General features: G+C 40.6%; 1 protein-coding gene across 4 annotated transcripts in view; it reads right to left on the bottom strand.

Annotated features, from left to right (window-relative positions):
- Nucleotides 1-1,414: 1,414 nt before the first annotated feature.
- LOC112561390 (leupaxin-like) overlaps nt 1,415-23,338 on the bottom strand; it is a 38,819-nt gene continuing 16,895 nt past the window's right edge. For 3 of the 4 annotated variants that reach the window (XM_025233868.1, XM_025233870.1, XM_025233869.1), the window contains exons 2-11: nt 21,452-21,735; nt 14,153-14,357; nt 12,385-12,565; nt 10,295-10,487; nt 9,277-9,537; nt 8,506-8,679; nt 8,029-8,144; nt 7,528-7,642; nt 6,180-6,280; nt 1,415-5,658 (exon numbers count right to left, since the gene is read on the bottom strand). In XM_025233868.1, the coding sequence (XP_025089653.1) occupies nt 5,493-5,658; nt 6,180-6,280; nt 7,528-7,642; nt 8,029-8,144; nt 8,506-8,679; nt 9,277-9,537; nt 10,295-10,487; nt 12,385-12,565; nt 14,153-14,357; nt 21,452-21,735 (1,796 nt within the window). In that variant the 3' untranslated portion in view covers nt 1,415-5,492. Of the gene's footprint in view, nt 5,659-6,179; nt 6,281-7,527; nt 7,643-8,028; nt 8,145-8,505; nt 8,680-9,276; nt 9,538-10,294; nt 10,488-12,384; nt 12,566-14,152; nt 14,358-17,187; nt 17,341-21,451; nt 21,736-23,338 lie in introns of those variants that run through there. The other variant, XM_025233872.1, reaches the window with a different exon arrangement.

Raw genomic sequence — 23,338 nt, 5'->3', positions numbered from 1 at the left:
TAATAAACGCCGCCAGCTTTTGCGTAACAATGAACAGCATTGTAGGAACTGAAATTTATGACAGTATCTACGTTCTGTATGTCCTTGGAGCACTACACAAAAAAGTACGCAGGCTAACATGCTCAAAACTTAAAAGAAAACCTGGCAGACTTTACATATCCGCTTGCTAACCTCAAGCTTTACCCATTACCAAGAAGTGATAAAAACAGACCAAAGAAAATTAAGTTCAAAATTTAGGATTAGAGATTAGTAAGAGAAAAAACAAAATCAATTCAATCACTTCAATGATACAAGGAAGGCATCATTCGTCCCTGAGTAGTACCTGCTGCAGTGGCGTAGGAAGCAGGAACTGTTTTAGAGGTGTTTTGCAGGGTCTGATGCCCAAAGATTTCGCTTGACTGTTGCAAGTAGGGTTTCCTGGTGTACTATGAGTGTGGCATCAGTGTTTTGTTCAAAGTCAAGTACTTACAGCTGTTTACCTCTTCAAGCCGTATCCCTCTCATGTAGAACTCTGCTTTGCCGTTTCCAATGACCACAACTTTATTCTCCTCAGTGATGGTCTCCATCTCAGATGTGTTTGGACTGTCAGTCTTTCAGTAAGATCTCTGCAGTTCTTTGTTAGTGCCTGCTAACATATCATTGTCTGCAAAGTGTAGGTTTCAAATCAATTTTTCACTGGTGGAATGAAAGTTTGGTGATCGTGGAGAGTTTCACAAATGATGTTCTCCAAGGTGTCAAACAGCTCAGGTGATATATGGGACATCCTTGACAATATGCATACTGTAGTGAAAAATAAGCTCCTATTTGGTTATCCAGTAGTACTACGCTTCTATGAGTTAGATAAGACCTTCTTCGATGTTGAATTTTGAATCAGATGCCATAGCCTCTCACAGGTTCACGCCCGGTTGGTTGTTTTGAAGAATGTTAGCGTGTCTTCTGGTGGGAGTTTAAACAGGTTTTTGCAATATTCAGTCGATCGGTTGAGTAATGCAGTGCTTTCTGTAAGGAAGAATCTTGAGGGGAGCATAATTTGCACAAGGGTAAATATTTTGTGAAGAAAATAATTTTTATATTGAAATGGCTATAAAAATTAGGCAATCGAAGCATACTTGGATACCTTTGCATTATTTTCAGGTGTAGTATTTTAAATTTAAAAGACTTATTTGTATAATCATTTTTGTTAGAGTATGATGGTTGGCATTGTGATCAATGCATTATCAGCTATCCTGACAGCGCTGCATGGATGTAAAAGAGTTCTAAAATCTAAAAAAAATAAGATCTGCAAGTACTGCATCATGTTAGTTTCAATACTAAATTCAATCCCCATGCACGTATTGTATGCAAAATAACACAGGCATTGTCATGCCAAAGATGTAAAATAACAGTTTATCTGAACTATAAAAACTCAACACACTTTTAGTATACAGAATATAAAATTTATTTTGTGTGTCACATTTAAGACATGTAAATAACACACTACAAAACATTCTGTATTGAAGTAACATGCAGTGAAAATTGTGCTGTGATGCTGAAATGGGCATAAATTCTTGTGAACGTACGAGCAAGACGTGACCAAAAGCAAACACAAAGGCAGATGCTAAACAGAAATTTCTCTAAAAGACATGACACAGACGGAACTGTACAGGGTTAACAGAATGATAACATGTCGGGATCCTAATTGTCAGTAATAATGAAAGTTAAAATAAAAAAAAATTAATACTCTAGCTTCAGCCACCCATTATGGAGACCAGCGATGCATGCTCACTGGCTTTGGCAGCTATAGTGGCCTGTATTACATAGTAAAAATCATGATTTTGAGTTACATTTAGCAAGAAGGCATCTTAGAGCGTGGTAAATTTAAAGTTGTCTGTAAAATAGTGACAATTTTATTGATATCAAAAGAACCTAATACAAACAGCAGTTTTCTCTTTTAACTTTCAAGAGCAATAACTACAAGAGGTATGACCTCCTACCTAAGAAAACATTTATTCATTTGTTCATCCCTTGACTGGTACCAGTTAATAAATGGTTATGCTGGTCTACAAGAGCTGGTCATTAGGGGAGACAACTGGAAAGATGCAGTGAAGCAGCTAATGAGTTGTGCCACTTAGACCAGTCTTGAGTGGTAGTGAGCAGAGAAAGACCACTATACACATTCACATTTGCAAGCCAGTTCTTCCTCTGTCCATTTCAACATTGACCCCATTCCACACATCTAGGTGGGAGTCATGCCAGGTCACATAGCTGAATCAGAGCCACTTGTGTTGCTTCACTGTTGTACATTTTTACAAGAAACCAATTCTGAGATGTACCCACAATCTGGCGAGATGATCTTAAATATTTTGGCAATCAATATAGCTTTATTTACAAATTATAGGCCAGAATACCAAGGGTTCCATTTAGTCCCTTTTCAAGCCTTTTTAAAAGTAAAACGAAGTGGCGCCTGTGCTGTCAACACTGTAACATTTTCCTCAAAACAAATATTTTAGTTACAGTGCTCGATTTAGTGCTGTGTTGGGTGACAAGGAAAACAAAGTCCACAAACATAATGGAAGCACGTGATTATGTAAGATGTATACCGCTATTCTCACTACCAAACAGTGGTTGGAAAGGCTTCTGCATTAGAAAAAGAATGCATAAAGACAAACTTCATCAATTATCAGATCAATAGTCACATCAATGCCCACTGCTAATACTGACTAAAATAAACCAGCATTTCTTTAACAAAATACAGTTAGTAAGTATGGTGAGAGCAACTATTAACATAGTTTGATACCACTTTGTCCATTTTAAGATGCACTTTACAATATGCGATGAAAGACATACATGGCATACACCCCACTCACTCTCCACCTATTTGGCCAAAAACAGTAAAATGGCCATCTCTTGAACACAAAAAACTACATCTTCCATAAATACATTTTCTGACAGTATCAACCTTATTTATCAGTTAAATATGTTTCTGTGTTCTATAATTAATCACTTAACCACATAGATCTATTTTATGAGGACACTTAAATGGTCTGCTTCTAATGCACAAGGTTTGACAATTATGGTTGATCCTCTCAGCATCAGTCTATGCAGAGAAAACATGAAGCCAGCATCAGCTTGAGAAAGACTCTTGACACATCCTGATGATATAATGTGTACTGTGCAAAGGGCCAGAGGTAATGAGATCACTTTTTGCATCTTTACCTGAATCAAAGTGGTTAAAATTTCTTCGTCAGCTTGTGACATGTTGGTATCCAAGAATTTTTCCATCAGAAAAATAGAGCAAAGCTCAGCTTTGCTCATAGGTTTACCTCTAATCATTTGAGGTTACAAAATTTGAAACTTTGTAAAAATCCATGTTTTTCATTGCAGCAGTGCTATCAAGCAAGCCTGCTTAACAGAACCCAACCACTATTCCCTGAACTGTCAAAGACACATGCAAGTAAACTTCACTTGCAATCAGATATGCTTACAAAGCAACTTCATAGTAAATAAACATATGCACAGGCCTTCAGTCTGAAACCTAGACCACAGCCAATACCCTAGAGAACATCATACAAAATGTAACTGGTATTCCTTTATCACACAGGCAAGCGTACATAGCACTGTAGAAGCAACTCTGAATTTATGTATGGACATCACATACAACAGCCTTTACACAAATATATTTGTATGCCCCTCAAACCAACGAAGTCTGATACACAAAGATGGCCAGTAAATGTAATAAATGCTAAAGTGACATAAGATGCACTTGAGCAAGCATTATATCAGCAGTACAGCACACACTGCTCATGTTTACAAGCACAGACCAAACTTTCATGAGCTTGTAGTTGCATCATGCTTTTATCCATAGATTGTTAGTACACCTTACTAAACTCAAGACAGATTGGAGGCGCATCTTGGTTACAGACAGCTTGTGTTTATAACTGTCATATTTAAAAGCAAAGTTTATCATGTGTGTACATATTTAAAGAACAACAACAGTAACATACAGTTTATCATTGTAGAGTTGTAAAAAAGTGATGTTTGTATTCCAGAGTTTTTGTCTGTAGTGAAGTCAATTTTTGTTTTTTAAGTCATGGTGGCATACCTTGTGGTTTCTTGAACATCACTTCATCCCCACTCCACACCCACATCCCCCTTTCTGCTTCCTACCTCTATTTTATACTTTACTTCTATATCCTGCACTGTTGTCTCACCTCTGCTAAGGGATGATCGAAACAAAACAATAAAAAACAACTATTTTCAAACCTAAGAACTGCAAGAAATCAGACTGAGAGACTGGAAAGTGGGTATGTTGAGAATCTGTTATGGAAGATTGTTCAGGTTAATACTCTATCAATTTCCCTTTACAATGAGAATATGTTTCTTTTTTGGATGGTGGTGAGGGTGGATAGCGGGGAGTAGTGGGTGGATGGGAACATTTATCTCAACTTTTGATATTTCATCAGCAAAGACTGTTGCATTTCTTATTTCTCCTGTGGTTTCCTTTCTCAAAATTCCCTAAATCCCAATTTATATACCACATACGCACCTCTTTGTCAGTACTGCACATATCAGTAACCTGGCTTTGCATTTTTCACCTTCAAATAAACTGCATACTAAGACAATAAGTAATTTCATCATCTGTACTTATTCATAAATGCAGCATTCTTTTCCATTTTACTGACCAAATCTTTCCCCCAACACATAACTGAAATAGAAAAAGAGCTACACAAACTACCACCCTTCATGAAAACAAGGAATCTTTTCCTTCCTATACATGTAACCAGAACAGGTTCCATAATCTTCGCACTAGTGTGGACAAAATACAGAAATGTACAAGTCTTTCTTTTCACTTTTACTAATGCCAATCACAAAATAACTTTAAGATGATTTTATGCTTGTGTATGGATTACATGCAAGCCTCTGGTGAGAGTAAAAGGATGGTAATAAAGGTAATTTGTGCAACAGTTTGTATGACTACTTGTGTACATGCCCCCTGTAATGGTTTGAATGAATTCATCACCTGGGTAAGTACAGAGAGACTCCAAGGCATATTTGATAAGTATGACAGTTTTCCGATTTGTCAAGATGACTGGGGACTCTTTTATTGTAAATCCCACCATTTGTATCTACCAGAAATATAAATATGCAAAATAATTTTATTTCCAAAATACATTCACTAAATTAAACATGGAGTACAAGGAAGAGGGTCAGATTGGCAAGTCATGGGAAGTAAAGTCATCAGGTGTGGGACTGAGATAAAGGTCATAAGGTCACTGTTAACAACACACATGAACAAAACTATTTTCAGTGAGCAAACCTGAGACTTGTAGCTATGGTCACCAAAGAGAGTGAAAAGAGAATAAAACTTTAACTCACCCACCCTTCTCAAGTTTTTGTCAATGTCATTACCATGGTAACGCCACCCATCTTTCATAAAAAAATAAAGAGAAGAAAACACAGAATGTGCAAAATGAACTTCCCTTTTTCGTTTGCTATTTTAGATTATAAAAGCTTCATCCAAAGAGCTTGACAAAACAGGGATGGCAATAAGGCTTGTCATTCTGCTCCTTAAAAGTTCCCTTGTTAAGTTGTTTGAGGCAGAAGGCACATACAAAATGTTCTGGGTGGAACTTTTTGAACATGGCAGTAATACACCGGCCTGTGATGGGCTTCTGGCACCTAGACAAAACATAAAATAGTCTATTATGCTACAGAATATTGCACATTACACAGCAGCAAGAGGGCACAATAAGTGGAAAACACATCCTACATATCGGCAAACTGAACATGACATGCACATTAGCCAAAACAAACTGCAAAGCCTATTAGTAAGATTGTGTTAGCAATTTAAGTATGTGTGTTTGGAGGGAGGGCGGTTAAATAGGAGTGGTAGGTAAAATGCAGATAACATCTGCTTTTGGTAAAGAAAATAATAGTGCTTTCGCTAAAATATAATAAGATGAAAATTATAGTGGTCTAGCTAAAATATAACAAGAAAGACTACCATCAGATAGGAAGGAAAGAACATGACAAGATGGAGAATGTGAAAATCTGCAAGACAGAAAGATTCTGTTCTTAGTTGGTGAGGTGGTACTCTGTATTCAACACAATCAGACACCAACAGTACTTGCTTATTTTGCTATCCCAGCAATACCACAAGCCTAAATAGATTTCTACACATTGTCTGAGATGTTACTTACGAAGCACACAGAGACCCCTTCTTGGCATGGTAGTGTGTCTCACAGTATGGGAGACCCTCATGGTCATAAAAACTTCCTGTCCCAAATGGTGCTTGACATTCCTTAAAAAGAAAAATTCCATGAAGGATGGAACCCTTACACCTAAGCATGGCAATAGCAAAAGTGACTTGTACAATACAGTGTAAAGTGACTGTAGAATAAGTAAAAAGGACTGATAAGTGCCATAAGGACTTCTAAACTACCATTCAGAATCTTCAGCCTTCTTTTGTTCTTTCAATAGTTTCTTTTATTAGATTCTTATCTCATCTCGGAGTTCTGCAGTCTGTAATCTGCATGACTGGGACTGTTACTGATCTTATGCCACACAGGTGCAGCTCCTCATCATCATCCCGGATGACAAGGAAATTCTTCCTTGAAAGAGCTGGCTAATAGGGTCTGGTGGAACGTTGACTGGCCTAGCATGCCAGAAGTGAGTCACAATGCTCAATGAAACAAAAGGGAGAGGAATCCTCACTAAGTTTGGCAGGAACACTTCTTTTGTTTGCAAGAAATATACAGTGTGGTCCAGAGCATGTCTATTCTTAATGCTTATTTCCCACCTTGTATATTACATTTGAGAGGGTACCCCTTGAGAAAAAGGATTGACAGAGGGAGAAGTACATAAGTGACAGAGAATCAGGTGTCAGCTGGTGCCATCTTCAGTTTCATGTCTCTCTCTTGACTAGATAGCAGCATTTCTCCATCCCTCCTCTACCATGCTACTGTCTTATATGGGCAGCCAGCACACGGACCCTCCGACAAGAGATGGGAACATCTTGGATTACATTATCTCCCCTTAACTGAAAAACTATCTCTCCCATTTGCCTGCTGCAGAAAATGTTAGGGAAGGAACATCAAGAGTACAGCAAGTGCTACAACTATGGCCAAAACAGATGAAATTTTGAAAACAAATTCCTTAATACTAATTCTTCTATAACAATGGATTGTTGCTATGAGCTGGTTTAATGTTTAAATTGTAACTTTTCAAAGTGCTGTAGAACAATCTGTAAATAATCACATCTATGTTACTAAATCTTGAAGACAATTCTTCAAAATAAATCTTACTAAGCCTACAGGTGAGCCATCGCACTTTCATCTCAATGACACGATCACCTGCCAGGTGTTTTTGTAACCACTACCTTAAAAAGAATATGTGACTTGTCTCTGTGCAACACAGTATAAAACTCAGGATCTTAAGCTGAATCTATAAATAAACAAGAGATGACATTAAAAAAAAAAGTATTTGTTGGTGTTGGACTCAAGTTTTGTTTCTAAGAGCAAACTCTTTGAGGACAAAATAAATACATACCCAACAAGCAAAGCACTGTGGATGCCACTGTCTGTTCAGAGCAGAAATGTAGTTCTCCATGATTGGCATGCCACAGCCACCACATTTGGGAGCAAACATTTGGAAATAATCCTCCCTGTGTATTCACAGATGATGTTTTAACTGCTGCACATTTTGTGACAAAATATATCTGGCTGCTGAATTTAAGACAGATTTTTAGATTCTCCTTAGTACAATACTTAATGTCTTATCTGCTTTTGACATCGACAGAGACTCGAAATAATTTACAGTTTCTACTTTAATGAAACAAAATTTATTGTGTGACAAAATGAAAATGAATTTTGAATAAGACAGAAATGGCATTTCAATAGTATACAACAATATTTAAACCCTAACCCTGGATTATTTTTGTTAAAGAATACCCACGATCAAAACAAAAAGTGAGAGATATAAGAGCAAACCACCGATTCAACACCAAGACACACCATACTAGATCTCAGTTTTTCTGTAAGAGCTACTGACCTGCAGTAGGCCTTGCCATTCTTTTCGTGAAAGTCCTCATCTCCAAACTGCCGACCACACTGCGCACAGAAGAAGTGTTCTGGATGCCACATCTTCTCCAAGGCTGTGATGCATTTCTGGAGAGGAGAGAATCATACCTCATCTACATATGGATACTTCACTATGTTAGCCATTGTTCAAGTCATTTCGTTTACTGATCTCTGGAACTTCCCCAAACCATAGTGAAATATGCCCTCAACAGAACCATGAAAACTAATGCTCCAAAAAACTGTTGCTGACAATAGCAAACCTAAGGCCACCCCCATGTTGATACAGAAAGAGGTAAACATAAAAAAAAATTGTGGAAATCAAGTTCAGTTTTGTAATCTTTTTTGTCAATGGTGTTTCTCTTTCAAACAGACAGAACTCTTTGGGTGTGGCATTAAGCATACAAAATAAATTGTTCCTTATGGGTCATGAATGCACACCACAACTCACATCTACAATGGGTCCATTGCAATAGGCACAGCGCGGAGCAAACAGGTTGTGATAATCCACTTCACAGTATGCCAAAGAATCTCGCTCATAAAAGTTGCTTGTCCCCAGTGGCTGTTCACAGTGAGCACACACAAAGTGCTCTACGTGCCATGTCTTTCCCAGCGCTGCAATCACCTGCCACAGGAGAAGGGCATAGAATCAAGCACAAAAACTTTAACCTTCTTAAAAACAGACTCCCCACTTATTCATGTAGTCAAATACTAAAGCCATATTTCATCTGGCCTAGTCTTTGAGGGTATTGTATTACCTCAATTACTTAGATGATTGTACAAACCACAGTTATTCTGTGTAAAATGAACACAATCCTACCATAAACAAATAGTGCATGGCTAGAATGGCCAACAATAAGAACCACATAAGCTAGGACAAGATGCTCTTAGTTTTGAGTGTACTGATGATAATAGTTTCAAAAGATCTGTTCTACTATCACGAAGCAGGTCAAATTGTTTAAATATTACTGGTTACCAAGCTCCTATTAGGGTGTAGCAGATATTATCCTTACTTTCCTAAAATGGAGAGATTTTCATGCCTCCTAAGGTAGTCACAGGTTTAATTAAATGGAAAAACAATTATTTTAGTTTGGCTAGTAGTCTTCATAACAGCTGTGTGTGCAGGTGTATGTATGTGTGTGTGGTGTGTTGATGTGCACATATATGCATGTTCCTTAACATCAGTAGATGAAAGAATGCCTGCATGTCACAGGACACTAACTTGTCCAACAATAGGCTTGTTGCATGCAGCACAAACGCCCTTCTTTTTTATGTTGACTCCCTGCCGATTCAAGTCTGACTGCAAATCTCCCAGCATGGTGTCCAGGTTGGAGGCTGGGGTGGTCTGCACTGGGCTCATTGGATTGGAAGATGGTGGACTGGTTGGTGACTGGCTGGACAGTGAGCGACTCTTCACTGGCTTTGCGTAAGCAGGTTCTGACTGCACCCAGGAATTATCTGCTTGCCCTGTTGTGCTCTGCATCTGAAACACAAACCAGAGTTGTGCTCTCTCAGCATGCAAGCATAAAAATCAGCTTTGGGAATTTAATGACTCATCAAAGGCTTGCCACTTCAAGGTCTTTTATCTGAAAGAGATCAAAGCTAATTTGTTTCATTTGGACAAAACATACACCACAGTGTTGTGTGCGTGCATACCCAGATGTAAAGAATGAGCTCTGTTCACCCAAGTTGCATTCCTACCCTTTGATCATCACACATATTTAAGTAGGGGTAAGGGAGTGAATGCATCCAGTGCTGTTAGGATTGCTTTCTAAATTTTGCAGTATCCATACACCACAGATCTCAAGTCACGGTTTTCTGAATAAATGGTGATGATGGATTTGAATGACCTTTAATATGTCTATAAAACCCAAGTTCTGACCATAAAATGGTCTAACATTCTTTCTATAAGGAACTATATTATTAAATTGCAAACAAGGCTATAGCTACTAAAGTTGTATGTACAAAAGCCAATTAGCATTTTTGACGGGTGTTCATCTTCATGGGTAGAAATATTCCATAAAGACTATTTATCTTAGTTCAAGCTGATTTGAAACTCAAGTTTTACAGCTTAACTTCCAAAAAGTTCAGTTATCTGGAATGCATGTTAAGTCTGTAATATGTATTTAATTGTAATAAATATATACTGCTTTAAGCAGAAAACGAATTTTAAGGACAGTAAAGGAAGAAAATCAAAATAGTCTTAGTAAGTTAAGCAATCCAGGCATAAATAAACCAACCTTGAACTCTGAAAGAGATGCCATCAGGTCGTCCAGTTCTTTTGTGGCAGTTGATGCAGCTTGGTGAGGAAGATGCTGGCCGTGACTGGCTGGTGTTAAAGACACAGCTTGCTGGATTTCATGTGGACCAGCGTTAGTTTGGTAGGAATGTTGAGAAGCAGTTCGAGTTGTGGTTATTTCTTGATAACCATGGCTAAACGTAATCAAGACAAATCATGATCTTAGAAAAAATGTCATTTTCTAAAGTACACATCTAAACTAAAACAATGTTAATTCTTTCACTGCAGCGTCTCTTTATCTCTCTCATGCATGCACACACACAGAAACACATGTATGCCAATATCCAGTGTTTTAAATCCGAAGACTTCCACAAAAACAAGAAAACTGGTAGACTTGCTAAAGCTTGCAGGGAACCTTCCAACTAAACAGTCAGGCAGGAAAACCCTGCTCGGCCTCCAGCTCATTTTAAACTACCTATCTGCTGCGGCAACAAGTTTATAGCAAGGCTGGCAAGCTACCAAATGTAAGACCAGTGGCTCCAGATGAGTCACCAAGACTCCAGATTTCTTAATGAGAAGCTCCCTCATTTCCCACCAGCCTGCGAATGAAGAGCTGGCTGTTAAACACTGTTTTGCAGGGGTTTCAGAAGGCACTCCTTTCATTTTCTATTTTCTCTGACCCATAAATTAATTTCTAAAAATTAAAAAAACCCAGAAAATCTGAAGATGCTGTCTAATTACTATAACTAAAACCAGAGACATAAATTAGCAAGTTTGTCTACCCTCATTCATTCTCTCTCTTGCTAAAGATGAATATTACAAATTGTAAATATATTTTTAGAACAAAGATGCGAAACAGTCAAATACTTTACCATATAATAGCTTTAAGGTAAGCACGAATACAAGCACATACACATTTTTTGTGTGTCTTTACCAGCTAGCTAGCTTTAAGAGCAAGCAGCATGTAAAAAAGAGAACCGAAAACTTTGACATCAGAATATACCTCAGCCAGCCATGTACCTTCTCACTAATCTGGCTCAAGCTGAAATTTTGCAGACACCTGTTAAAGTTTATCTCTCAACTGCCTCTCCCCTATATTTGGGATCAACTTTTTATTCTGCACACATGTGGAGCAAAGATGAATGCATGCTGCCACAAGCAAACCTTAACTTCAAGTGTTTTTTTATGCCCAGGGCTTCATCCTTAAGTTTAATACACAACAGTTATCCACTTCATGGCATACCTTTTACATTTTGAAAACTAATTAGTCTGAGTAAACACAAACACACACATATGCATGCAACAGTAAGGTGTACTTAGTACTCATAGCCCTTAAAATAAATCACAAAGTGTTTGTTTAAACTGAATTTTTTTTTTATTTGTTCGCGTAAAAGTTAACACTGTCTGTCAAGGCAATATAACTTTTTTTTTCAAAAGTTAACTTTTTTTTTCAAAAGTTAGGTGGGATAGAATTTTCATTTCAACAAGAATGAATTGAGAGATGAAGAATGAATTGAGTGAACAAGAATGAACTGAGTGAAGAAAAAGCCTGTGATGCAGTTTGTTGCTGCCTCAATATCAATGAACTTAAACAGCTTTTGTTTTCAAAAAAATGTCTTTGAACAGTACAAACATAACAGATTATGTTTTATTTGGCTGTATGTTATGTCTCAATGTTCATGCTAAATCAAAAAACGACAAATAACTTTGATGCTATATTCAAGCAAACTTGAAATTATCATTGTAATAATGTCTTTGTTTTTGATTTGTAGAATTTGACTCTAAACTACTTACTATTTAATTGAACATATCTTTATTATTTACAAGCTATGTTTTGTGGATATGTTTGTCAATGATAGAAAAAGAAACATCTAAAAAATTACTATGCTAATTATCTGTAGTAGTATTGTATGCAAAAGAAATCAATTGCCATCTTAATTTGCAATAAAAAAGGAATTTAAAAATTAGTTTATAGAAATTTAAAGAATTATACACATGAATATTTGTTTCCAGAAATTTTTCTTTTCATATTCCAACCACAGCTGTAATGCCAGCAATACTAAGATTTGAAAGAAACCCCAAAGTACTCACCTCTGGACAGGAGGCACAGAACTCTCAAGTTCTTCCAACAAGCTTTCTACCGTTGCTCGCTCAGTAGGTTTGGTAGGTTTAGGTGCAACTGGAGGAGGTCCTCTTCCTCCACCACTGCTGCTGCCAATGACAACACTGTTGGACACCCCATTCACTACACTTGGCTCACTTCCTCTTGTGGCTGTAAGGGGGGAAAATTCCTTTTGAATTTTTAAGAGGCAAGAAAATTTGGACTTGAAGATGTCCCAATATGTCCTTTTAGGTATTTACAGTAGTAAACCCAATAAACGTCCCTTATCAAAAAAAGGGACCAGGCAATGTAAATTTCAACCATCTCCAATGACTTTGCTTGGTACTTTTAAACACACCTCTGAAAGTTGACTGGTTGTATTTTCCTTTACTAATTACATTTTCTATGATGGACGGGGTCATACAAATCAGAGTGGCAAAATACAAGCGCCCTTTCTCATGAATAAATACGGTATCCCTAACCAATGCACTCTTTATCACTAAGTCTTGGAAGAGGGGGAAATCTTGCTGCATGATAATGACCAGGCATTCCTGTGAGGCTGAGGTGTTTTCTCCAAGGTCTAAATTTATCTCGCCAAACTTGGCAGCATCAACCAGCAGGAAGGCGAAGACAGGAGAGGGGGTGCTCTTCGGAAAAAGCACTATTCACTCCCTTTCAGAGCCTATAATGTGCTCTTCTGCAGCTGGGGAAGGCTGGCGGGAAAAACATTCTCTTTTTTTCCCTTGCAAGCGAAGCATGTGCCAAAAATAGCGCAACAGACTTAAAATAAGCTGCAGAACAGTTTTAAGTTGGCCATGGAGGCCTTTATGAGTATCCATCTACCTGCATGATTCTGCCATTCTTTTCGCTTAGTTTTAGGCTCTTGGGGAAAAGGGAAGAGAGGAGACAACTATGGAGGTTTCTTCTCCTGAAAGAAGGATGAAGATGTGACAGGGGCTGCGATTCTTGCCGTCTTTTGGTCATCAGAACTTTACTTTCTATTCTCAATCTGTGCCATCCAACTATCTTCTAAGCTGAATAAAGATTTCTTGATTCCTTTCTTATTGGCTGCTGTTTCATTGATTGTAGTTCATTTTATTTGTGCATAAAGGTCAGGGCTTCAAAACAGCAACGAATCAGATTGAGAAACAAACTATAAAGGACTTCAAATAAGAACTTGCTGTCAACAAAGATGCATTATGGGATCATGAGAAAATCCCACAACCATCTGTCCCAAAATTGTGGTAAACATGACTATAAAGGTAAAGGTCGTCTTCTAAGTGGGAAGATAAACACTGATTTACTATGACAATCTGCAGTTACACCATCAGGGTTTTCCCATATTTTGATATCTAGATGCAACATGTCCAATACTTCACAAACAGTGGTGCTCTTCAGTAACACTAAACAAAACAAACGCTCCATTATAATTAGATTACTATAACCATAACACTCTTCAGCACTGTAGCTCTATTTGGATTTTATCTTCTATTTAATATTTTGTTCTTCCACATGGTTATCACACAGAGCAAATTTTAGTTAACACACACATAAACATGCCCATGTGCAACTCCTCACTCTGTCAAGTACAAACCATTGTTTTAGAAATCACATTAAATGTTAAAATACAATAAAGCTGGTTCTCTGCTTAAACCCATTTAATTAACAATGCATGCAATTCTCATTCATTAAGCATTTAAGAGCATGGATAATTAAAAAAATAAATGAAAGTGAATTACTTTTAAAGCAGGTACTTACATACTGACTTGCGGTCAACTTCCGCCAGAAATTGGGCAGAATTGAGATCCTGCAGGAGCTGGTCCAGCTCAGAAAGATTGCTGCTCAAGGCAGACATTCTGGGACGATCCTCTGCTACTCCAAAGCCTGTCAGTGCTCTCGAGTCAGAGCTGTCAGAACTTGGTGTTGCCTCCCTTACATGGAAAGTTTGTGGCTCATAAATAGGCTGCAAAAAAATAAAAAATGTTTTGAAAAAAATCAGATCTTGTAACAGGATACTGTTTTATTTGCTCACAGTTAATGGGTATAAAATTCCCTCCAGGGAAGGGATCGTGCATGAATTTCATCAAGGAACCCCGTGTGTCTCAAGATACAACACACACACACTTTTTTACATGGTAGGCATGTCTTTCCTAGCCACTTTAAACTACAGTACTACATTTAAATTACTATGGCATAAATGAACACCGACACACAGCCCGCAAGTGTACAGGGACATTTTTAGCCAGTGGCACAAAGACTGGTATTCACTGTGACAACGTTAAAGAAAACCAGGAATGCATACTAATAGATTGTATAACTTAGCTGACAATAAATGGGATTTCTATATCTAGATGGAATCCATGTGTCTCGCTGAATAGGTGCATGAATTAAGATTGTTGAGATTAATACTGTTAGTACCTCTGTCACACAATCCTATGCTCCTCAAAGGAGCAACAAGGAATAAACTAAACTAAAACTGCTGTCACTGCTGATAGCACCAGAATGCACAGAGCTTGTTTACATGCTGAACAACCTATGCCTACATAACCTGGACTGCTGCCACTTTTGTTGCATGTATGTGCAGGTGAATACAAATTATAAGGTAAGGATTTTGGTACGTGGGAGAATCTAGCTCTGCTGGGGTTGGGTGGGCAAATGATTCATACTCAAGATGAAGATAAAAGCCATAAATCAAAAGAGAGACTCAATAGAAAATGGTTGTAAAACCGCACAATCTGAAAAACTTGCACACTAAGATACCAGGAAAATCCATACAGCCATTTGAAATGAAAACAAATGGATTTAAAACTCTAAAAATATATGAAGTTCAGACGGAAAGAATGAGATAAAAAGTTTTACTGAAACAATTCTTGACCAAAAATTGCATTAACAGATTAAAAACGGGTAAGAACTGTCACTTTATGCCTGAGCTATCACTCCTGCAAACATTATCAGTGAAGATAAATAATATTAATGATTATAAATAACTAGAAGCAGAAAAAAATGTGAGGGAAAAAATGTTCAGTCTGTTTTCTGTGTCTGCGGGCACACGTGCATGCAAGTATGCAAGAGAAAAAGTGGATGGGAAACTAAAGCATTGCGGGGAGGGGGGGGGGAAGAAGTGTAATTAAATAAAGTCCATCCATAACCATACTACAAGCCTCCTTTCAAAGTACATGAAAATTCTACAGTTAGTCTTTGTCCTTCTTTAACACATCATTAATGAATTGAGGGAAGGGGAACCTTAATAAGCAGATGACCATTTCTATAGAGGATGGTGGTCTAGGAAGGATGGGTTCCCCGTGATTGCAATCAAAACAAAAGGCGACATGTTCACCCAATGCACCTGAGATCACCTAGTGTGCTCGCTCTACAGCTTCTCTCTCTCTTTCCCCCGCTGACGTCAGGTTTGCCTCCCCTTTCGCAAGACATGGCGCGGGCCTTTTGGGACTCGCGGACCAAAACAACATTCCTTCGCCGTGAGTCAAGGCAAAGCACTCACTAAAGCAGGCGGGCAGCGGGGCTGCCACGAGACTACACCGAGAGGTAGCGTCACGTGCTCACAGCATGGCGCGAGCGGCGGCTAACCGCCAGTCTTACCACGAGGCACTTTTTTTAAAAAGAAGCCTATCGTCGAAACCGTTTTCTCATCAGGAATACACCGTCTGGCTAATTTCTCCCACAATGTTATTGCTTTTTTTTTCTTTTTTGCTTAATATTTAACGACGCACACAACAGCGCGAGAAAATGTTGGCACGTCTGCTTTTCTTGCGTAGCCCTGTCCTCCGATGTTTTCCAGTCTTTGCTGGGTTTTTTTTTTTTTTCTGTTCGTTTATTTTATTTTTTTAACATCCTCCGGTGTTTGTTTTGGCAGTCGCGTAGATGGAGGGAAAGGGGTATGGATCAGCTGTCGAGCGTATACAGTTTCTCACCTGTAACTTTAGTTATAGCCTTCGATCCCTTTTCAGGTTAAAGGCATCTCTCTTTCACACACACACAGATACATTTGACTTGTAAGGGATCCAAAGTTGAAAAAGAGAAAGTGAGAGAGAGAAAAGAAAGCATGTGCAAGTCGTCTTATGAAAACAAAAATACAACACTACCAGTCCTGATAAATGACAGTAAGGACTGCTCAACTCAGTTTTTTTAGCAATCCATACTTTTCCTTCAAGTCAATTGATATCGAATAATATCTTCTAAGGTCTGGAAGATCTTCATCCTCCATTGCAGGAACAGGATATGATTCCTAAGAACTTCACTGCCACCATGAACAAGATATGATTCCTAAAAACTCCACTGCCATCGTTAACAGGATTTGATTCCTAAAAACTCCACTGTCATTGTAACAGGATATAAATCCCAAGAACATTGCTGTCATTGTAAAGTGCGGCTTTCCATGTCTGCCTGTGAATTCCTGCCCCAAACCCATTTAAACATCCAGGGTCTTCTTCCTACCACAGAATGTGGAGTGCCAGTTTAAAGACACCTCTGACTGCTATTGTGTGCACAATAAAGTGAACCTGAACGCTATGCCTCTCAGTACACACCTGTTACCTGTGTACATACACAATCACAAGTTCTCTAAGCGAGTCAGGGAGCAGGTAAATAAGAAGCATCTTACCCCTCTCATTAGTCTCTGATAAGTTACTTATACCTAGAAGTGCGGGAAAAGAAAAACTAATTAGCCGGTGAATTACAACAGACTCCTTCTGTTGGGAAACGGTGCCAGACAAACCATTTCCGTCATGCAGTTAACATGCACGTATGGGCATCCCAGCTGACAATCTACTTACATTGGCAACCCCACGGTTGCACTGGATGGTGGTGCGGTAGCCGGTGATTCTGTAACGTATAGCCTCGGCCGGCATTGTGATACGCAGTGGTTCGATTCCAATCTCACCTGCAGGACCGTAAATCTCGAAATGCTCGACGTTTGTCGAAATCATGGCATTTTCTTGCCACAGTAAACACACGCGCACACATGCACGCGCAATAAAAAGAAGTAGATCAGTTTTGATAATCGCGTCATTCGCCGAGGGTGCGCGCGCAGCGGCACAACAAGGTGCTTTCTGTGCGCCACGACAACCACCACCACAACCACCATCACCACCACTTGCACACGACGGCCTTATCGGTAGGCAAGCTGCTGCGGCTGACGCCACAATCCACCACTTTCCTCGTCAAAAGATACCGTCACCCACCCACTTTCCACCCCGCAGACTGATGCCACCACGTGGAATGTCAGAAAAAAGTGGGGTAGCTGAACGGGTGCCAATTGCTCCACCCGGCCACCTGTTCTCCAGCTGTATCGCGCTTACTTCCCTAATACCCTCCGCTACCCCTATTTTTTTTTTTTTGACAAAGACTTCCGCTTCCTCGCTGTGCACTGGGTATCCCTGGCGTCGCTTGTTGCAGCAGATTGACATCTCCTATCCTCCTCCTTCATGCGCGGGTGGACAATTGTGCCGGAGGTTACCAAAACAGCAACAGAAGTCACGGAGTTTTATTGGGAAATGAAAGTGCGTGGCAGCGGCAGTACCCGACCAAATTTGGGAGCACGATTTGAAGTACTAATCTTGTCATCAATTCACTCTGAAGTTTTTAATGCGTAGGCGAAACCGTTTTCTTAGTTTATTCAATTACTACCCATCCCGTCACACCACCATAGCCACCACCACTTCCTCCACGGCAGTTGGGGGGAAGATGGAGAGGATGAGAAAAGAGAAGCAAATCTGCTTGCCACCCCTGTGCTAGTTGTTTATCTTTTTGATAAAGCACGCGTTTGTATTTTCCTAACTTTCAAATCTCGCTTTAACAGTTAATTACAATTCCATGTCTTCCACTCCCAGCACATACCCCATCCCTTGCGCCCTGCCCACTTCATTCCTCCATCCTCACTAAAAGCAATAGCCTCAATTAACAAGGGCTCTGTGCAAAGCCGCGCGGATAAACAACTGACAAACCTGATCGTCAAATGATGAAGAGTGAGGATAGTCAGATAAACGACTCTCCGACTAGCAGAAGGCACCTGTACCTTGATGCTGGCAACATGTACACCACCGAGGACATCCTCCAGATCGGCAAGGACTGTGTCACCACTGCTTGTCTGAAAACATTCACCAGCAACGGCGACAACTCACAGCTCGGCAACTTGAAGGTTTGTCACCGTTGCAGTCAGATCTCGTCTCGGGGTGGACATTTTAGAAGTGGCACATGTTCTGTCATCTGGCTGGCCAACAGAGCTTTTCTCGGCTTCTTCTTCCTTAAGCATCCCTCCCACCTCCGTTATGCAAAATCTTCCCCTCAGTGGAAAACCGCGGAAAACCAACCAAATAACCATGTCAAACTGTTAAATATCTACTAAAGTGTAAACTTGTTTTTCAAACGAATGGGTTTGAGCTCAGTACAAGATATTATTTTCTGAAGCATGCGTGGAGAATTCCACTTTGTTCTCGAGACAGAACCAGCCTGGCGCAGGACGAAATCGCCCTCGCGAGGTGACGAACAGCAACAGACGGGACTAATTAACTTTATCTATGTCCACTGGTGATGTCACGACTTTCACCTCTTCTTCAACAGTATCACTATAAACCAAAATTTGAAGTGGTAGATACTTCAATCACTAAGCGCAAAATTCAGCAAAATTTAAAAAAAAAAAAAAAAAAAAGAAAAGTTACTGAAACACAGCGACGAAACCTGAGGGCACTCCAGTTGTTTTTAAGACAGGATGTTGTAAGAAAGAAAGGGATGAAAGTGACAACAAATAAAGAAGAGGAGGGCAAGGACAGTCGTCACCCGTATGTAGTCACAAAAGTCCGCCACCCACAGACACTGGCACTTTTAATGTGCAGCCATGGAGCACCACACCAGGGTTTGTGGGGGTCACCCACAACGCCTCTTACATCAAGACTCGTCGCGGACGAAAAAGGCAAAGAACAAAAGATGCAGACTTGTGACATTTATCTCACATCTGACAAAGAAAGAGTTGTGGTAAGACGGGGGTGGTAGGTGGAGGAGAGGAAGAGGTCGGAGGCAACTCGCCGAGAAAACAGGGTATGAAGGTAACCTCCGACTGTTGTGGCCAAGACCTACAGTCAACCCCGTCTCCAACCTTTGAAAGCACGCAATAAAACACCTCCGTAGTCAAAGGTCTTACCTCCTTTCTCCCTTAACAGTCTCACCGAACCCTGACAGTAAAGTAACAAGTAACAAAGGAAGTACGACCATTTTTTTTAAATATGGGGGAAAAAACGGGAGGATGCAGGAAGAGGGGGAGAAGAGAGAAGTAGACTTTCTTTATGCTCCCTAGCTGTGTACCCGACTAACGCAGGTGAGCAGAAACTGCACTTGAGGACACCCTGCAGTCCCGGGAGTGAGTCAGCTTCCACGGCCAGGTGTTGCAGCTACTAACGAGCTTTCAAGGTGTAAAGAAGCGAGAAGGTACTGCCGACGAAATGGCTGATAAAGGGTGAGTATGGTGGAGAAGACGGCATGAACAGGGTGGAGAGAAGGGGTGGTGGTGGTGCAGATGAAGGGGTGGGGTAAGGGGAGACAAGGGAAAAAAGGTGCCAAGAGAGTCCTTCTGATCCTACATAGCACTTCCAAAAGTTTTATAATAAAACGTTTATAAAGCGCAAAACACATATTCAAATTACAGGGTTAAGCTTAGCACAAGAAACACTCTCCCCGTTCCCTCCAGTTCTCGACATCCACGAGCTCACTAATGTCCAGGAATATAATTAATTATATTGTCCCACTGTTCTGGCGAGATAATAAAGTCTCCGATTTATTTCTAAAATCAATATTTCTAACCTCTTTCTGTGGGCTGACTTGTAGGTCTTTCTATAATTAAAAACGATGTTCTGGAGGGGAGAGAGGTAGTGCTATCTTGAACTAGCTGAGACCTACGATTTGGAAACAAAATGTTCTCAGAGCACCAGTCTTGCACAGCCTGGAAGAAGGCTCATGGCAGCACAGCACCCAAGGCTTTTTCCGTAAAACCAGTGAGAAATACTCTTATCGACTGAAAAACCATGAAAGACAGGCAGGGCCTCGTAAAATGAATTCATAAATTGGTTAATTTTTACGCCCCATGAAACTCAAACTAGTAGATCACCCGTTTGAATTCCAGAGAAGAATGCTCATTTTTTTTAAGGACAGAAATTTCACAAGTAACACTTTTGCTGATAGATAATAATCGTTTATAAGAGCTATCTCTTTACCCAGAGGATGACAGGTTTCCATCTTATCTGTGTATCAGCAACATAAATTTCACCCTCTGACCTCTATTCTGCGTGAATGTTCTCGAAGTTGATGCCAATGCTGTGCATCTTCCCCACGTGACAGCCTTGTGGTCTGCGGTCTCACGTGTGTGCCGCCGTTGGAACACGAGTTACCACTCAGAGTCCTGAGTTCATGATCACTTTGCTTCAGCAGTTTTGTCGGTTTTATGGCTACCTCGAACTCATTTCCTTATTATTATTCTGAGCTGCTTCGTGTGCAGTCTTTCCGTCCTGTGTTTATGGTTGTTGGTGCGTGTCTGTCCGTTTGTTGTCTGACATGTTTCGGTTGGTGTCAGTATGAACATTTGCAATGTTTGTGTCTGTCTGTGTGTAGTGGCCTTTCTGTTGCAAAGCACATTTAACCTTTTGTTAAGTGTGGAAATGCACTATTTAAATTCCAGTAATTATCATCATCTCGCCACTGGGCATGCGCATGTTCACCTTTCGCCTAATATGGGGAGTGAGAGAGAAAGATGAGAGAAGAACATCAGTATTTCCGAGCTCTAACTGAACTGTGAATAGCAGACACGATTTCTGCAAAACTTGTCGGATGAAATTCCTACGTTGCAAACGGAGATTTCTAGGTGAAAATATTCACCCCAAGTCTGGTTAAACAGCCCTCCCTTCTTCCTCCACTCCAGGCTACAACTGCAGGCCTACAAACATCACAATCCACAGAAAGAGGTCAGCAATACTGAAGCTAGCCCTGCAGGTTACCAAGCTATACCTACATCAAAAGCTTAGTCCTACCCCGGGTAACATCAATGACACTCACATCGGGTGTGCGGTACGCCGGGACACTGTCCAACAGCTCCAGAGCCGGGGGCGGAGGCAGGGGCGGGGTGGACTCTCGTGAATCCTGCGAGGAGGCGGAGCTGTCGCTCTTGCGCACCACGATCCGCGGACCGCTGCCGTAGGGGCTGTCGTTGGCGCTAGAGTAGGCGTAGGGATGTTGCTGGTGATGGTGATGGTACTGCTGGTACGAACTGGGCTGCGGCGGATGGCTGTGCTGGTAAGAGATGTGCTGCGTTGTACTCTGCAAGTCTGCTAGGAGGGCGTCTGCAACAAAACAAAACAAATGCCATTAAAAATAAAACAATGAAGAATAATGCTACGACAGAGAAATCTGTTAGCAGCGAGGGTTGTTGAGTCAACGTTTATATCATATTACAAATAAAAACAAGACAAACTTTCTGACCACAGTCAATGTCACACGCACAGTGCAGGAAGGATTTGAGGAGAGAAGAAAGAAAGAAAACGAGAGTAACGCCAGATAATAGAAAGATCAAGACTTTAATCCCTATGAAGAAGAATAACTTTTATTTCAAATTCTTATTAGAATTAAGAATATTTATTTGAAGACAATCGTTACGACGCAGGGTGAGACACAATCATACGAGGACTAAGACGGAAGGGAGACCCCATGCCCCTATCGGAGTAAAGAATGATGGTGATGACAATGATTCCATGTTTCAGGCGATGCTCAAAGTCATCAATGTACTCGCATAAACAAGTCAAACTCATCTATTTCTCTCTCGCTTCCACTCCCCAAGCAGACAGCAAGAACACACTGTTCTATTTTTATGCGGCACACCAGAAATCGGTTGGAAGCGGGTTCGTTTTCAATACAGCCTGCGCCCTGTAGCAGCGATGGAGTAAGCAGATAGCCTGGATATTTCTACGCCCTCCATCTTCTGCGCGTCTCGTCTTTCAGACCGTTGCCGATAACTCATCTCTCGTCTTGCGCCCTCGGAGGGCCAAGCTCACCACTCCCCTACACCCACCACTCCCCTGCATCCACCCCTCCCCGTCCACAACGGACAAGCTGTGGGATGTCGAAACGTTTGCGTCAAGATGGCGCATGTGTGTTGAATTTTGCTTTACCTACAAATTCAAAGAGGAAAGCAGGAGCACTTTTATTGTGCTGGAGGATACGGGATGGGGGATGTTCCAAAATGGCAGAAATGGTAGGATGTCAAATAACCTTCGTTATCCTCCCCAACAAATCAGACAGAGCGTCTTGCCAGCACATGTAAGTGCAGCTACAAAAATCACCAAGCGCAGCAGCATCTCTCACACTCACACACACTCACATACACACTCACACACACACTAGCAGAAGTCAGGCAGCCAGTAAAGTATCCCCGATGGCGCAGGGGAGCAAGCGGTGACGGGTAGAGGGCGTGACGACGTGGCCGTAGCAATGGTGCGGGTGCACAGACATAAATCAATAGATAACTTGCCGGCAATAAGGAGGAAGAGGGAGGGAGGGATCATTACTTCACGCGCGTGCGCCCTGTACTCGTGCGCCGTGCTGCAGCTGTCGTATCTACATCGCGAACACCCCCCTGCCGTGCTGCTGGCATGCATCGCTCCCTCCTGCTGTAGTAGTCTTGAAGACTCCGTGTCGCTGTACCCTTCATTCAACGCTGCTGTAGTCTCCAACCCGCACCACTGTACCCTTCAACCCACTCTGCTCTTCAATCCGTCTTACTGTATTATACCATGTAAGCATCGAAGAACAAACCAACAAACCCACATGGATGAACACAAAAATTATCCTAGTCCACGCCATTCACGATTCTACAATCACCATTTCCCTATGTCCTTCTTACAATTACCACCCGACACCAACTGATGTCGATTATCATCACGTAGCTGA

Source organism: Pomacea canaliculata, linkage group LG4 (genome assembly GCF_003073045.1).
Source record: "Pomacea canaliculata isolate SZHN2017 linkage group LG4, ASM307304v1, whole genome shotgun sequence".
NCBI lineage: Eukaryota > Metazoa > Mollusca > Gastropoda > Architaenioglossa > Ampullariidae > Pomacea > Pomacea canaliculata.
This window is presented reverse-complemented; position numbering and strand designations above follow the sequence as displayed.